Source organism: Balaenoptera ricei, chromosome 8 (assembly GCF_028023285.1).
Source record: "Balaenoptera ricei isolate mBalRic1 chromosome 8, mBalRic1.hap2, whole genome shotgun sequence".
Classification (NCBI taxonomy): domain Eukaryota; kingdom Metazoa; phylum Chordata; class Mammalia; order Artiodactyla; family Balaenopteridae; genus Balaenoptera; species Balaenoptera ricei.
In genome coordinates this window covers 66,949,545-66,964,964 of record NC_082646.1, presented here as the reverse complement: position 1 = coordinate 66,964,964, position 15,420 = coordinate 66,949,545, and the positions used below count along the sequence as shown (strand labels likewise).

Below are 15,420 nucleotides of genomic sequence, written 5' to 3'. Positions count from 1 at the left end.
GCTCAGTGATATCATCAGGATCAGATTTCTTTCATATCTTGTTTTGCTTACCTGATATCAGTTTTACCTTAAGGTTGATTCCTCTTGAAGGTCCAGGTAAGCTAAATGCTTCCTTGATAATTTTGAGAATCTTTTTCTAAGTATTAGCAATACAAGTCTAGATATTAACTCTGATTAGATTGCCTCAGATTAAATGCTTATCCCTGAACCTATCACTGTTGTCAGAGGGTAAGAATAACCTAATTGGCTCAGCCTGATTCATGTTCAACACCTAAAAAAAGGGAGTAGAAATGAGGCTAAGTCAGTTTTCCCATAGACATGGATTTCTGTGATGGGTCACTCATGATTTTTCTCTACTTGTGCTCAACCATCTTGGTATAGGAATGAAGACAGTGAGCTTGAAACACTGATTTTGGGTTAGATTAGCTATAAGGAAAGAGTGAGGATTCTAATCAGAGGTGCTGCTGGATACACCAGGGAGTCCAGGCTGGGCATAGAAGGAAGAGAAGTGAGGAGCCCAACAGAGGGAGAAATTGGAGGTGTTAAGCTCATGAAAGAATAAAGATGATCAAGGAATGGCATGTTGGAATTTAAAATGTCCAAGATAGAGCAGTCTCAGGTGGTGTGAGAACTTAGTGTACCACTGGAAGTGGGTGGCTAAAGTTGAATAGAAATGAAAGTCTAAGAATTTTGAGGCTGGGTGAATCATCTAAATAGATGTATCTTTTAGGATTATGAAAAGTTTGCTTGAAGCTTGGCTTAGTCTTCGCTGAATAGGGGAAGTGCCTGAAAGTGGTTGATGATAAGTGAGTGAGGCTGTGTGGGTTGAATGGTAGCAGAGATGCAGGGCATAAACGTCAGAGAATGAGCTTTTATACAAGATAGGTAGTGCTGTTTCTTCTGCTGCCTGCAAACATGCTTTCTCTCTGTGTGTTTTTTTAATGGTTAATTCTTTATATTTTATTAAAAAGTTATTTTAGCTGTTTAAATTTATACTTGATGATACTACTATTTTTGATTATTAATACATAATTTTAAAAATTTTAAGTTCTTGAAATAAAATTTACTTCCAAACATGTTACAATAGATTCTTGTAACCATAAAAAACTTGTTAGAGGGAATTCCCTGGTGGTCCAGTGGTTAAAAATCTGCCTTCCAATGCAAGGGAAGTGAGTTCAGTCCCTGGTCGGGGAACTAAGATCCCACATGCCATGGGGCAACTAAGCCCCTGTGCTGCAACTACTGAGCCCGGGCACTCTGGAGCCTGTGCAGTGCAACTACTGAGCCCATGTGCTCTGGAGCCCGCACGCCACAACTAGAGAGAAGCCCACGTGCTGCAACTAGAGAAGTTCGCGTGCCACGCAAGATCCCACGTGCTGCAACAAAGAGCCTACGTGCCGCAACTAAGACCGCATGCAGCCAAATAAATTTTAAAAAAAAGAACTCTGAAAAACTTGTTAGAGTTCCTGTAAACTGTGTCCTCAGGGGAGATGGGTCTTTGGCTTCCTCCATGTTAGGATTCTGTAGGTCTAGAACTAGTGGACTAGATGACCAGTAAGAGTGATTCCTAAAATCTTGTAGATATAAAGATTTTGCTTTTCAAAAGGTATTGATATGAAAGTTATAAGAGAAATAGAGAACTACTACAGGGGCATTAAGGTTAAGTTTTGATTTTTCAGGATAGATATATGCATATTAGAAGTTAGAGAAGAGTTGCTTGTTAGTGGGAAGAATTGAAGATATTCAGTGAATGGAGATGAGATAATTCTGAGAGCAAGATCTGCAAGGAAGTGTGTTGGCATTTGATGCAAAGATAAGGGGAAAGAGGGAAGGGGAGATAATTTTGTGAACAGATCTTGAGGTAGAGATTGGGAAGCTCTCTAAAGTGTGGAGACAGCCTCATTGGTTGAGAATAGGGGGAAGTAGAATTAAAGGCTTGAAGAGACTTGAAATAGCCCTTTTGGAGGGTACTGTAAAAGGATTATAGTTCGCCCGTGATAACCTTAATTGATGATAGAAAAGCAGGAAGCATATGAACTTGTAAGCCAAGAGAGCACAATGATCTTTCTGTAGCCATACCTTTGGCCTGAGAGAAGGTTGGAAAACAGATAATGGGATAATTGAGAATGGGAATTAGTATGATGGAAGATTTGGAGGTTAATGAATGTATAAAGCATTGTTGTGGGTGGCTCTAAATGCTAAATAACATGTATCTAATGCAACCAGAAGGAGGATGCACATTATAAATGTGTATGTTACACATTCAGATGTTGAATCATTAAAGCAAGGTTTATAACCTTTCTTTTTTTTTTTGGCTGCACCTTGTGACTTGCAGGATCTTAGTTCCCTGACCAGGGATCGAACCTGGGCCCCCAGCAATGGAAGTGTGGAGTCTTAACCACTGGACAGCCAGGGAATTCCCAAGTTTATAACTTTTATCTCTGTTCAGAACTAAATGAATTACGTGCTAGCCTTTAGATTTATTAGAACTATATTCAAAAAGAATTGTGGAATCATAATAGGGAACACTCCCTATTTCCAAGTTTGTGTGAAAGAATGGAGAGCTTCAAAATTGACTGTCACTTAGTTTTATTGCATTATTAGCTGTTTTCTTGTGTTTACGTTGTGCTGAGTACAATGCTTGAAAAAGTTTTCCTTTCAGAGAGTGAAAAAAATAGGTATCGAGTTAAACTCGGAGGTTAATTTTGTTCAACAAATGTCTATATATTTCATCATCCAACTGTAAGGCAACAAGTAGCAATCAGAGAGATGTGTACTCAAAGAAGGCTTAGGGTGGTGTTCTGTAGTCCAGTTAAGTCCACACCTTTCTCCCCTAGGACCCCTTACTTAGGACTTGTGAATTAATGATGGGAAGAAAAATATTGTAGTTAAATTTTAGAGTTGCCATGCAAAATGTCTTGTTTAATTTTTAATTTAAGAGGACTGTTACCTACTGAAGTCTTTATTTAAATTTTTTTTTTATTGGAGTATAATTGCCTTACAATGTTGTGTTAGTTTCTGCTGTACAATGAAGTGAATCAGCTATATGAATACATATATCCCCTCCCTCTTGGACCCCCCCACCTCCCACCCATCTAGGTCATCACAGAGCACCTCGCTGAGCTCCCTGTGCTTTATAGCAGGTTCCCACTAGCTATCTGTTTTACAGATGGTAGTGTATTTATGTCAGACCTAATCTCCCAATTCATCCCACCCTCCCCTTCCCCACCTGTGTCCACACGTCTGTTCTACGTCTGCATTTCTACTCCCTCCCTGCAAATAGGTTCATCTGTACCGTTTTTCTAGATTCCACATATATGCGTTAATATACGATATTTGTTCTTCTCTTTTTGACTTACTTCACTCTGTATGACAGACTCTAGGTCCATCCACATCTCTACAAGGACCCAATTTCATTTCTTTTTATGGCTGAGTAATATTCCATTATATATATATACCACATCTTCTTTATCCATTCATCTGTCAATGGGCATTTAGGTTGTTTCCATGTCCTGGCTATTGTAAATAGTGCTGCAGTGAACACTGGGGCACATGTAACTTATTGAATTATGGTTTTCTCAGGGTATATGCCCAGGAGTGGGATTGCTGGGTCATATGGTAGTTCTGTTTTTAGTTTTTTAAGGAACCTCTGTACTGTTTTCCATAGTGGCTGTATCAATTTACATTCCCACTAACAGTGTAGGAGGGTTCCCTTTTCTCCACACCCTCTCCAGCATTTATTGTTTGTAGATTTTTTGATGATGGCCATTCTGACTGGTGTGAGGCGATAACCTCATTGTAGTTTTGATTTGCATTTCTCTAATAATTAGTGATGTTGAGCATCTTTTCATGTTGCCTCTTGGCCATCTGTATGTCTTCTTTGGTGAAATGTCTATTTAGGTCTTCTGGCCATTTTTGGATTAGGTTGTTTGTTTTTTTGATATTGAGCTGCATGAGCTGTTTGTATATTTTGGGATTAATCCTTTGTTGATTCGTTTGCAAATATTTTCTCCTATTCTGAGGGTTGTCTTTTCGTCTTGCTTATGGTTTCCTTTGCTGTGCAAAAGCTTTTAACTTTAATTAGGTCCCACTTGCTTATTTTTGCTTTTATTTTCACTACTCTAGGAGGTGGGTCATAGAAGATCTTGCTGTGATTTATGTCAAAGAGTGGTTTTCCTCTAAGAGTTTTATAATGTACAGTCCTACATTTAGGTCTTTAATCCATTTTGAGTTTACTTTTGTGTATGGTGTTAGGTAGTGTTCTAATTTCATTCTTTTACATGTAGTTGTCCACTTTTCCCCACATCACTTATTGAAGAGGCTGCCTTTTCTCCATTTTATATTGTTGTCTCCTTTATCAAAGATAAGGTGATAATATGTGCATGGGCTTATCTCTGGGCTTTCTATCCTGTTCCATTGATCTATATTTCTGTTTTTTGTGCCAGTACCATACTTTCTTGATTACTGTAGCTTTGTATTAGAGTCTGAAGTTGAGGAGCCAGCTCCATTTTTCTTTCTCAAGATTGCGTTGGCTATTTGGGGTCTTTTGTGTTTCCATACAAATTGTAAAATTTTTTGTTCTAATTCAGTGAAAAATGCCATTGGTAATTTGATAGGGATTGCATTGAACCTATAGCCTGCTTTGGGTAGTATAGTCATTTTCACAGTATTGATTCTAACAATCCGGGAGCATGGTATATCTCTCCATCTGTTTGTGTCATCTTTGATTTTTTTCATCAGTGTTTTATAGTTTTCTGAGTACAGGTCTTTTGCTTCCTTAGGTAGGTTTATTCCTAGGTATTTTATTCTTCTTGTTGCAGTGGTGAATGGGATTGTTTCCTTAATTTCTCATTCTGATCTTTCGTTGTTAGTGTATAGGAATGCCAGAGATTTCTGTGTGTTAATTTTGTACTGCAACCTTACCAAATTCATTGATTAGTTCTAGTAGTTTTCTGGTGGCATCTTTAGGATTTTCTATGTATAGTACCATGTCATCTGCAAACTGACAGTTTTACTTCTTCTTTTCCAATTTGTATTCCTTTTCTTTCTTTTTTCTCCTCTGATTGCTGTAGCTAGGACTTCCAGTACTATGTTGAGTAATAGTGGTGAGAGTGGACATCCTTGTCTTGTTGCTGATCTTAGAGGAAATACTTTCAGTTTTTCACCATTGAGAATGATGTTTGCTGTGGGTTTGTCGTATAGGGCCTTAATATGTTGAGGTAGGTTCCCTGTATGCCCACTTTCTGGAGAGTTTTTATCATAAATGGGTGTTGAATTTTGTCAAAAGTTTTTTCTGCATCTATTGAGATGATCATATGGTTTTTATTCTTTAATTTGTTAATATGGTGTATCACATTGATTTGCATATATTGAAGAATCCTTGCATCCCTGGGATAAATCCCACTTAATCATGGTGTATGATCTTTTTAATGTGTTATTGGATTCTGTTTGCTAGTATTTTGTTGAGCATTTTTGCGTCTATTTTCATTAGTGATATTGGCCTGTACTTTTCTTTTTTTGTGATATCTTTGCCTGCTTTTGGTACCAGGGTGATGGTGGCCTCGTTGAATGAGTTTGGGAGTGTTCCTTCATCTGCAATTTTTTGGAAGAGTTTGAGAAGGATAGGTGTTAGCTCTTCTCTAAATGTTTGATAGAATTCGCCTGTGAAGTCATGTGGTCCTGGACTTTTGTTTGTTGGAAGATTTGTAATTACGGTTTTAATTTCATTACTTGTGATAGGTCTGTTTATATTTTCTGTTTCTTCCTGGTTCAGTCTTGGAAAGTTGTACCTTTCCAAGAATTTGTCCATTTCTTCCAGGTTGTCCATTTTATTGGCATAGAGTTGCTTGTAATAGTCTCTTATGATCCTTTGTATTTCTGTGGTGTCAGTTGTAATTTCTCCGTTTTCATTTCTAATTTTTTTAATTTTTATTTTAAAAAATATTTATTTATTTATTTGTGTCAGGTCTTAGTTGTGGCACACAGGATCTTTGTTGCAGCATGCAGGATCTTTTGTTGCAGCCTGCGAGCTCTTCTTTGTGGCGCATGGGCTTCTCTAGGTGCGGTGCATGGGCTTCTCTCTACTTGCAGCATGTGGGGTCTCTAGTTGTGGTGTGCGGAGTCAGTAGTTGTGGCACGTGGGCTTAGTTGCCCCGCAGCATGTGGGATCTTAGTTCCCTGACCAGGGATCGAACCCTGCATTGGAAGGCAGATTCTTAACAACGGCACCACCAGGGAAGTCCCTCATTTCAATTTTATTGATTTGAGTCCCCTCCCTTTTTTCTTGGTAAGTCTGGCTAAAGGTTTATCAATTTTGTTTACCTTCTCAAAGAACTAACTTTTAGTTTTATTCATCATTGCTAATGTTTTCTTCGTTTCTATTTCATTTATTTCTGCTCTGATCTTTATGATTTCTTTCCTTCTACTAACTTTGGGTTTTCTTTGTTCTTCTTTTTCTAGTTGCTTTAGGTGTGAGGTTAGATTGTTTGAGATTTTTCTTGTTTCTTGAGGTGAGATTGAATTGCTATAAACTTCCCTCTTAGAACTGCTTTTGCTGCATCCCATAGGTTTGGGTTGTCGTGTTTTCGTTGCCATTCGTTTCTGTGTATTTTTAAATTTCCTCTTTGATTTATTCAGTGATCTCTTGGTTATTTAGCAGTGCACTGTTTAGCCTCCATGTATTTGTGTTTCTTAGTTTTTTCCCTGTAATTCATTTCTAATCTCATAACATTGTGGTCAGAAAAGATGTTTGATACGATTTCAATTTTCTTAAATTTTCCGAGGCTTGATTTGTGACCCAAGATGTGATCTATCCTGGAGAATGTTCCATGTGCACTTGAGAAGAAAGTGTTTTCAACTGCTTTCAGGTGGAATATCCTATAAATATCAATTAAATCTATCTGATCTATTATGTCATTTAAAGCTTCTGTTTCCTTATTTATTTTCATTTTGGACTATCTGTCCATTGGTGTAATTAAAGTCCCACACTATTATTGTGTTACTGTCGATTTCCCCTTTTATGGCTGTTAGCATTTGCCTTGTGTATTGAGGTGCTCCTGTGTTGGGTGCATAAATATTTATAATTGTTATATCTTTTTCTTGGATTGATCCCTTGATCATTATGTAGTGTCCTTCCTTATCCCTTGTAACAGTCTTTATTTTAAAGTCTATTTTATCTGATATGAGTATTGATACTCCAGCTTTCTTTTGATTTCAGTTTGCATGGAATATCTTTTTCTGTCCCCTTACTTTCAGTCTGTATGTGTCCCTAGGTCTGAAGTGGGTCTCTTGTAGACAGCATATATATGGGCCTTGTTTTTGTATCCATTCAGCTAGTCTGTGTCTTTTGGTTGGAGCATTTAATCCATTTACATTCAAGGTAGTTATCAATATGTATGTTTCTGTTACAATTTTGTAATTGTTTTGGGTTTGTTTCTGTGGGTCTTTTTCTTTTCTCGTGTTTCCGCCTAGAGAAGTTCCTTTAGCATTTGTTGTAGAGATGGTTTGGTGGTGCTGAATTCTCTTAACGTTTACTTGTCTGTGAAGCTTTTGATTTCTCCGTTAAATCTGAATGAGATCCTTGCTGGGTACAGTAATCTTAGTTGTAGGTTTTTCCCTTTCAACATTTTAAATATATTCTGCCTCTTCCTTCTGGCCTGCAGAGTTTCTGCTGAAAAATCTGCTGATAACCTTATGGGGATTCCCTTGTATGTTATTTGTTGTTTTTCCCTTGCTGCTTTTAATATTTTTTCTTTGAATTTAATTTTTGTTAATTTGATTAATATGTGTCTTGGTGTGTTTCTCCTAGGGTTTATCCTGTATGGGACTCTCTGCGTTTCCTGGACTTGGGTGGCTATTTCCTTTCCCATGTTAGGGAAGTTTTCAACTATGATCTCTTCAAATATTTTCTCATACGCTTTCTCTTTTTCTTCATCTTCTGGGACCCCTGTAATGCCAATGTTTGTGCATTTAATGTTGTCCCAGAGGTCTCTGAGACTGTCCTCAGTTCTTTTCATTCTTTTTTCTTTATTCTGTTCCTCAGCAATTATTTCCACCAGTCTATCTTCCAGGTCACTTATCTGTTCTTCTGCCTCAGTTATTCTGCTATTGATTCTTTCTAGTGTATTTTTCATTTAGTTATTGTGTTGTTCATCACTGCTTGTTTATTCTTTAGTTCTTCTAGGTCTTTGTTAAACATTTCTTGTATTTTCTTGATCTGTGCCTCCATTCTATTTCCGAGATTTCGGATCATCTTTACTATCATTACTCTGAATTCTTTTTCAGGTAGATTACATATTTTGTCTTCATTTATTTGGTCTTGTAGGTTTTTGCCTTGCTCCTTCATCTGTAACGTATTTTTTTGTCGTCTCATTATTTTTGATGGGTGGGGCTGTGTTCCTGTCTTACTGGTTGTTTGACATGAGGCTTCCAGCACTGAAGTTTGCAGGCAGTTGGGTAGAGCTGGCTCTTGGTGCGGGGATGAGGACCTCTGCGAGACCTCACTCTGATTAATATTCCCTGGGGTCTGAGGTTCTCTGTTAGGCCAGTGGTTTGGACTCGGTGCTCCCACCACAGGAGCTCAGGCCCAACCCCCAGCCTGTGAACCAAGATCCCACAAGCCACCTGGTGTGTGGCCAAAAAAAAAAAAAAAAAGGAGCAGAACAATAACAAAGAATAAAAAATAAATAAAGTTAGAAAGATAAAAAATATACTAGATAAAATACGAATAAAAATGAAATAACAACAACACAGTAAAACAGAACCATAATAGCAAATAGAAAAAAAGAAAAAGAATAAAAGCAGGAAAAGGCCTTGGCTGTGGGGGAGGGGCAGACTTAGGCAGGGGCAGGGCCTAGGCTCAGGACTGGAAAAGCCCTGGGGGGTGGGGGGCAGGGCTTAGGCTCAGCACAGCTGGAGGGGGCCTCACAGTGGAGGCTCAGGCCTGGGGCCCCAGCAGGCTTGCTGGGACCCAAGTGGGCAGGGGAAGTACTGGCCAAGTTCCCTCTGATCCTCCGAGGTTCCCTCCCTGTCCCCACTGATCCCCTTCCTGTGGGTAGGGGATCACAGTGTGCCCTCGGTACGCCCCTCCTCGGTGCCCACCTCCCGGCGTGGGAACCCCTCCCCTCCCCCAGCCACCCCTCGGGGCACTGGTCCCATCTCACCTCTCCTTTTCCTCTCCCCCTCCCTCCCACACCCCCAGGACCCACGCAGATGGAGGGGGCCTCGGAGGGTAGAGGATCAGCCCTGGGACCTCAGCAGGCTCCCTGGGGCCTGAGTGGGTGGGGGAAACGCTGGCCACGTTCCCTTCCAATCCTCTGATCCCCTGAGGGTCTCTCCCCATCCCCATTGATCCCCTCCCTGTGAGTGGGCCCCTACGGGCGTGGGAACCCTTCCTCTCCCCCAGGCGCCCCTCAGGGGTGCCAGTCCCTCCTGCCTCCACTTCTCCTCCCCCCTCACTCCCCCCCACATCATACCTGGTCACTCGGGGGTTCCTCCTGTCCCCTTAGGTGTCCAAAGTCCCCCACCAGCACCTGGTAGGTGCCCTGGTTGTGAGGAGATGCAAACTCAGTGTCCTCCTACTCCACCATCTTGACTCTGCCCACTTGCATATGATTTTTAAGATAACACTAAGATTACCTTGTTGGAGAACACAAACATATTCTCCCATTCTTGGAGTCACAGACACAGCCATCCAAAACATTTGAGGTTCAACTATATTCTGAAGCCCTTGGTGTAAAGAGAAAGTGTAACATTCATCAGTTGCATTAGTGAATCTGTGGGTTCTTTCTCATGACAGTTTGAAGTAATTGCCAGATTACCTTATTTTTCCTAAGAGGCCATTCTGCCTATGCTGTTATCTCCCAATATAGATATATAAAATTGAAAGTCAGTGATAGCATTTAGAGCAATGCCCTTTTTTCCCTTTTGGCTTATCAACAAATCAGTGCTACAAATTCTGGTGTTCTGTTTTTCTCTGCTTCTAAAATGCATATATCCCTGCACAGAACTATGGCCAGTTAATAAACATCAAATATGGTAGTATTTAAAATTTAATGTCACCGTGTTTTGGGCAAAAGTGTGAACAGTTTCTTGGGAGGAAAACCTTTCAGGAAATTATTTACTGGCTTGGAATACTGTTTTCCTCTATATTTATCTTAATTATAATTTTTTTTTTTTTCAGAGAAAGCCTGTGCAGAAGCTGGGTCAGCAAGAATGTCGCTTCTTATATTGGTGTCCATTTTCTTATCTGCAGCTTTTGTTATGTTTTTGGTATATAAAAATTTTCCTCAGCTTAGTGAGTAAGTATACTGAAAGAAACGGAAAATGTCTAGACATTTATAGAGATGAACGTGCATTGAAAGTTCAACTAATTTAAGGAACAGAACTGGCATAATAATTGTATGTCAGCTCTCATGGCTTGTAGCAAGTTCATATTGACACTGTAATTTAAATACTTCTTTCCAAATATGTCTCTTGATTTCTGTGCAAGGTTCTCCTAGCACTGCTTCTCTAATTAAGGCATCTTTCTAATGACTATGTTGAAAAACATAGCCACATTAATAAATTTATTGCATATTATTATTTAATGTTAGTAGTGACCAAGTAAATTTATATTGCAGTCCATAATAGATATTGACCTGCAGTTTGAGAAATACTGATGCTCTTTTTCTCTGCTTTATCCCTTTTTCCATCCCTGTTTTCTCCCTTCCTACTTTTCCGTGTCATCAGTTTTTGTCTGCCTCTATTCATCCGTTTACTTCCGCACCACATCTCTGTCTCCTAGCTCTTTTTCTTGTCCCTGTTTTATAGAAATGATATGGTGTGAATAGGTACTTTTCACTGTCAAATGCACTTTGTAAAAAGACTTGTCTATCTAGTATACAGCCACAATTCCATAGCAAAAACCTTGGGAGTGGAACGCATTTCAGAATTTAGAATTTTTCTATTTTGGAAAGATAACATGGAATAAATACTGTATATTATGGAGTATCTCCAGCAGGATCTGGGGCAGCACCCCATAATCAAATACATTAATATTTTTACAGTGAAACCTGTATTATAGAAGACTATGAAAAACTGTATGTAAGTGTGGGTCAATTTTTGGTGACAGATTACAAAGAGCTTTTGGTTTTCAGAGCTTTTTGAATTTTAGGGAAAAGATTATAGACCTGAAACATACTTTTATGAGGATAAAATATCCCTGGGTTATTCAACCACAATAACAACACCCTTGGGTAATCATAGATTACATCAGAGACTACTAAAATGTAGTTAGACTTTCAACCAGGGCCAGCTTGGTGTGGTAATGGATAACTGTGAAATGTGATTTCAGGGTATAAGAAAGTTCCTGTTTCCTCTAAATTTCTTCCATTAACACTTTCTTATGCTTGAAATTTTATAGTTAAACTTATTTTTATTTTAATACTTTGATTTCTTACGTGAATATAAATGCCTTTGGGAGGATAGCATGTTATATTGTTATGTTAATATTAGTATCATTGAATTTTAGATCCTTTCTCTTTTTAATCAAAGGAGTAGGAAATAAAGAGCTGACTGAAAGAGGGAAAGAATATAGAGTAGATTAAGGTTGTTTTGGATCCTAGTCTGCTCTAAGAAATATAACACTTTTATATAATAATATGCTGTTATAAATCTTTTATGTTCTGCCTATTTCTTTCTGTGTGTGTATATGTGAGATGCATGCACACGCCTATAAAGAGCTTTTTTAGGCTTTTAAATTTATAAATGAGAAAACCCATTTTAGTTTACCTGCTATTTTTATAGGACTTAAACAGCATTCTATCATTGTTCTGCAAGGTTAGTTAAATTTTATCATGTAAACAAATGGGTACAATAAATGGGTACAATATACATTAAACACGAAGGTGATTATTTGGGGCTTTTATAAACAGAACATTCAGTTCCAAACAAGGCACCAAATATAAAGTAAAATTAATAGAAAGTGACAAGTGTTTAAGTTTTTATCTGAACTTTGAGCTGGGATATTCAAGAAAAGATGTGAACTATAAATTCATTGAAATTTTTACTTAATTTCTGTTGTAATTGATTATTGACTTCAGTTTATCATGAGGATTACCCAAAATGATGTTCAGTATGTTTTATTTTATTTTATTTTATTTTTTTTTTTTTTTTAGTATGTTTTAAATATGCTAACATCAGTGGTTCATTTCTTAATTCAAAATTTACTCCAGTGTTTGAGCAAATGCTTTTCAACCTTTAGTTTGGGTCATCCTGAATTTATGGATTACATATCTCATGAAATTATATTAAATTATATTAAAGCATTAAAAACAAAACAAATAACTTATAGACTTTGAACTTAAATTTTGTGAATTTATGCTTAGCATATTACAGATCAAGGCATCAAATCATTTTGGATAAAACTTCATGTTTTGAACTTGACTTTGATATGAATTATCTTGGCAAATTTCTATTTAAAATTTTTTTCACTTTATTTCTTTAGAGAAGAAAGAGTGAATATGAAGGTTCCCAGAGATATGGATGATGCCAAGGCTCTAGGAAAAGTTTTATCCAAATATAAGGACACCTTTTATGTACAAGTACTTGTAGCTTATTTTGCTACATATATTTTGTATCCTTTTAACTGAAAAATGTTTTCTAGTTTTGTTTAAGAAAAAGGTTTTAAAAGATCTGCTGCTCAGTTATACATAACTATTTTTCCTTTTAAAAATTGTTAATGCAGTATAACCTTAAATAAAATATTGAAAAATGAGAATGAAAAAGTTCTCACTTTAATCCTTTCTCTTCAAGTCAGTTGTCATTTCTGAATATTTATTACCAGTTTTTCTGTTTTCTGCTTATTTCACTTATCATAAACTTTTTTCTTTCCTTTGTATTATTCAAGATAATCATTTTATTTAGGATTATTTTATTAGTTAATTGATTGTCTTAATTTAAATAATAATTTTGAATTAATAATCACCATACCATAAATATTTAAAAATTCCTTTAGGTTTGAAGATATAATTTGTATTTAATTTTTGCTTTTCTAGATGTCGTGTTATGAATCATTTGCTTATGATTGTTTTCTTCCATTTAGTGGTTTCCTTGGTAAAAAATCCTATGAGAGTAACTAGTCATGTAAAGGATATGAATTTTTTTTTTTTTACAGTTCTTAGTATGTATTTCTTTGTTTTATATAGAAATATATGTTGTATTTTAACTAGGCAGGAAAATTGCTTTATTCTTTCTACATATATTCAAACTGCCTATGCAACTGGTGATTAACCTTCCAATTTGTGGATGTTAATTTCTAATTTTTGTATCTTTTATTCTAATCCAACGTATTTTCCAAATCTTCTCGGTTAATGAAAGACATTAACTCTTTTTTTTTTAAACATCTTTATTGGAGTATAATTGCTTTACAATGTTGTGTTAGTTTCTGCTGTATAACAAAGTGAATCAGCTATATGTATACAGATATCCCCATATCCCCTCCCTCTTGTGTCTCCTTCTCACCCTCCCTATCCCACCCCTCTAAGTGGTCACAAAGCACGGAGCTGATCTCCCTGTGCTATGCAGCTGCTTCCCACTAGCTATCTATTTTACATTTGGTAGTGTATATATGTCAATGCCACTCTCTCACTTCATCCCAGCCTACCCTTCCCCCTCCCTGTGTCCTCAAGTCCATTCTCCCATTCTTCCCCCAATAAGAAACATTTGGTTCAGCCCTTTCATTTGGCTTTTATAAGGTTTTTGTGAACATTTTGTGAATGAGGCATATAGTTTCTATTTACTTTGGAAAGTCATCTTTTCTGCCCCATTTTGCCCCCTAGCTTTGGAAGGATTCATAGCTGAGGGATAAAGGGGATACCCACCCATAGGGCCAGAGAGCCAGTTAGCATAAGTGAATCTAGACCATCTATGGGAGAATAAATGTTGTAGCCTTGTTGTCTTAATATCCATATGCAAATTAGTAGAAAAGAATAAAGTGCCTTGTAGAAAGTGAATTAAAAGTATAGGAATAGGGACTTCACTGGTGGCACAGTGGTTAAGACTCCATGCTCCCAGTGCAGGAGGCCCGGGTTTGATTCCTGGTTGGGGAACTGGCTCCCACATGCATGCAGCAACTAAGACCCAGCACAACCAAATAAATTAATTAAATAAATATTTTTAAAAAAAGTATAGGAATAGGTTTATTATTATAAAATACATTTGGTTTAAATTTTTCAATTTTAAATGAATCATTGGTTAATATTGTCGATCAGCAGGTTTTATTGCATATGGTTACTATTTGCTTAATAATTAAGGTATTGTAGTGATTCTGCATTGTTTTAGAGTTTTTTTAAAATTAATTTATTATTTATTTTTGGCTGCATTGGGTCTTCGTTGCTGTGCACGGCTTTCTCTAGTTGTGGCAAGCGGGGGCTACTCTTCATTGCTGTGCGTAGGCTTCTCATTGCGGTGGCTTCTCTTGTTGCAGAGCTTGGGCTCTAGGCACGCGGGCTTCAGTAATTGTGGCACGTGGGCTCAGTAGTTGTGGCTTGTGGGCTCTAGAGCGCAGGCTCAGTAGTTGTGGCGCACCGGCTTAGTTGCTTCATGGCATGTGGGATCTTCCCAGACCAGGAATCGAACCTGTGTCCCCTGCATTGGCAGGTGGATTCTTAACCACTGCACCACCAGGGAAGCCCCTGTTTTAGACTTTTTATAGGATAATTTGTTAAATCTATATTTTCTTACAATTTTCTATTTATTTTACACTTTGGAATCTTAAGCTCTGAGTGTTAAAAAGGTACTTTTTTAAACTCAGTGAACAAAAGAGAAGACTTATCTTTGGGCATATAATTAGTACAGCACTGATTAATAGAAGTATAATGTGAGCCACATGCAGTTTAAAAATTTTCTAGTTAGCACATTAAGGAAAGTAACAATAAATTAATTGTAATACATTTTACTTGAACTGAAATGTCAAAAATATCATTTCAACATGAAACCACATAAAAATTATTACTATTTCACATTCTTTTTTTGTACCAAGTCTTTAAAATGTGTGTATTTCACACTCATAGCACATCTCAGTTCAGACCAGGCACATTTTAGTGTCTCTTCCCCACAGCCACATGTAGCTAGTAGCCATTGTCTTCAGCAGTGCAGTACTAGTACTTTCATTGGTAATACCTATTTCAAACTCTTGTATATTAATTACTTTTTTACATTATAATTACTTATTTTAACTTCAGCTTTCATCCATTTAACCAGAAAGTACTAATATATATGCTAAGTACAATCTAGTGTTTTAAGCATTCAAAAGCAAAACAACTATTTCTATCTGGAATAATGGGAATTATGGGTAGAGATACGGTATAGTCATTCTAGACATAGCAAGTCTAGAGCAGAGCTTATAAGCACAGGGCATGGTTAGGAAGTGATCAGTTTTGT

The 15,420-nt window shown here is 37.3% G+C and overlaps 1 protein-coding gene across 1 annotated transcript in view; it reads left to right on the top strand.

Moving 5' to 3' along the window:
* TMEM41B (transmembrane protein 41B) overlaps nucleotides 1–15,420 on the top strand; it is a 28,955-nt gene that overhangs the window by 3,329 nt on the left and 10,206 nt on the right. Inside the window, exons 3-4 of the mRNA XM_059929540.1 lie at nucleotides 10,181–10,298; nucleotides 12,485–12,613. Coding sequence (XP_059785523.1) covers nucleotides 10,181–10,298; nucleotides 12,485–12,613 — 247 coding nt within the window. The remainder of the gene's footprint in view (nucleotides 1–10,180; nucleotides 10,299–12,484; nucleotides 12,614–15,420) is intronic.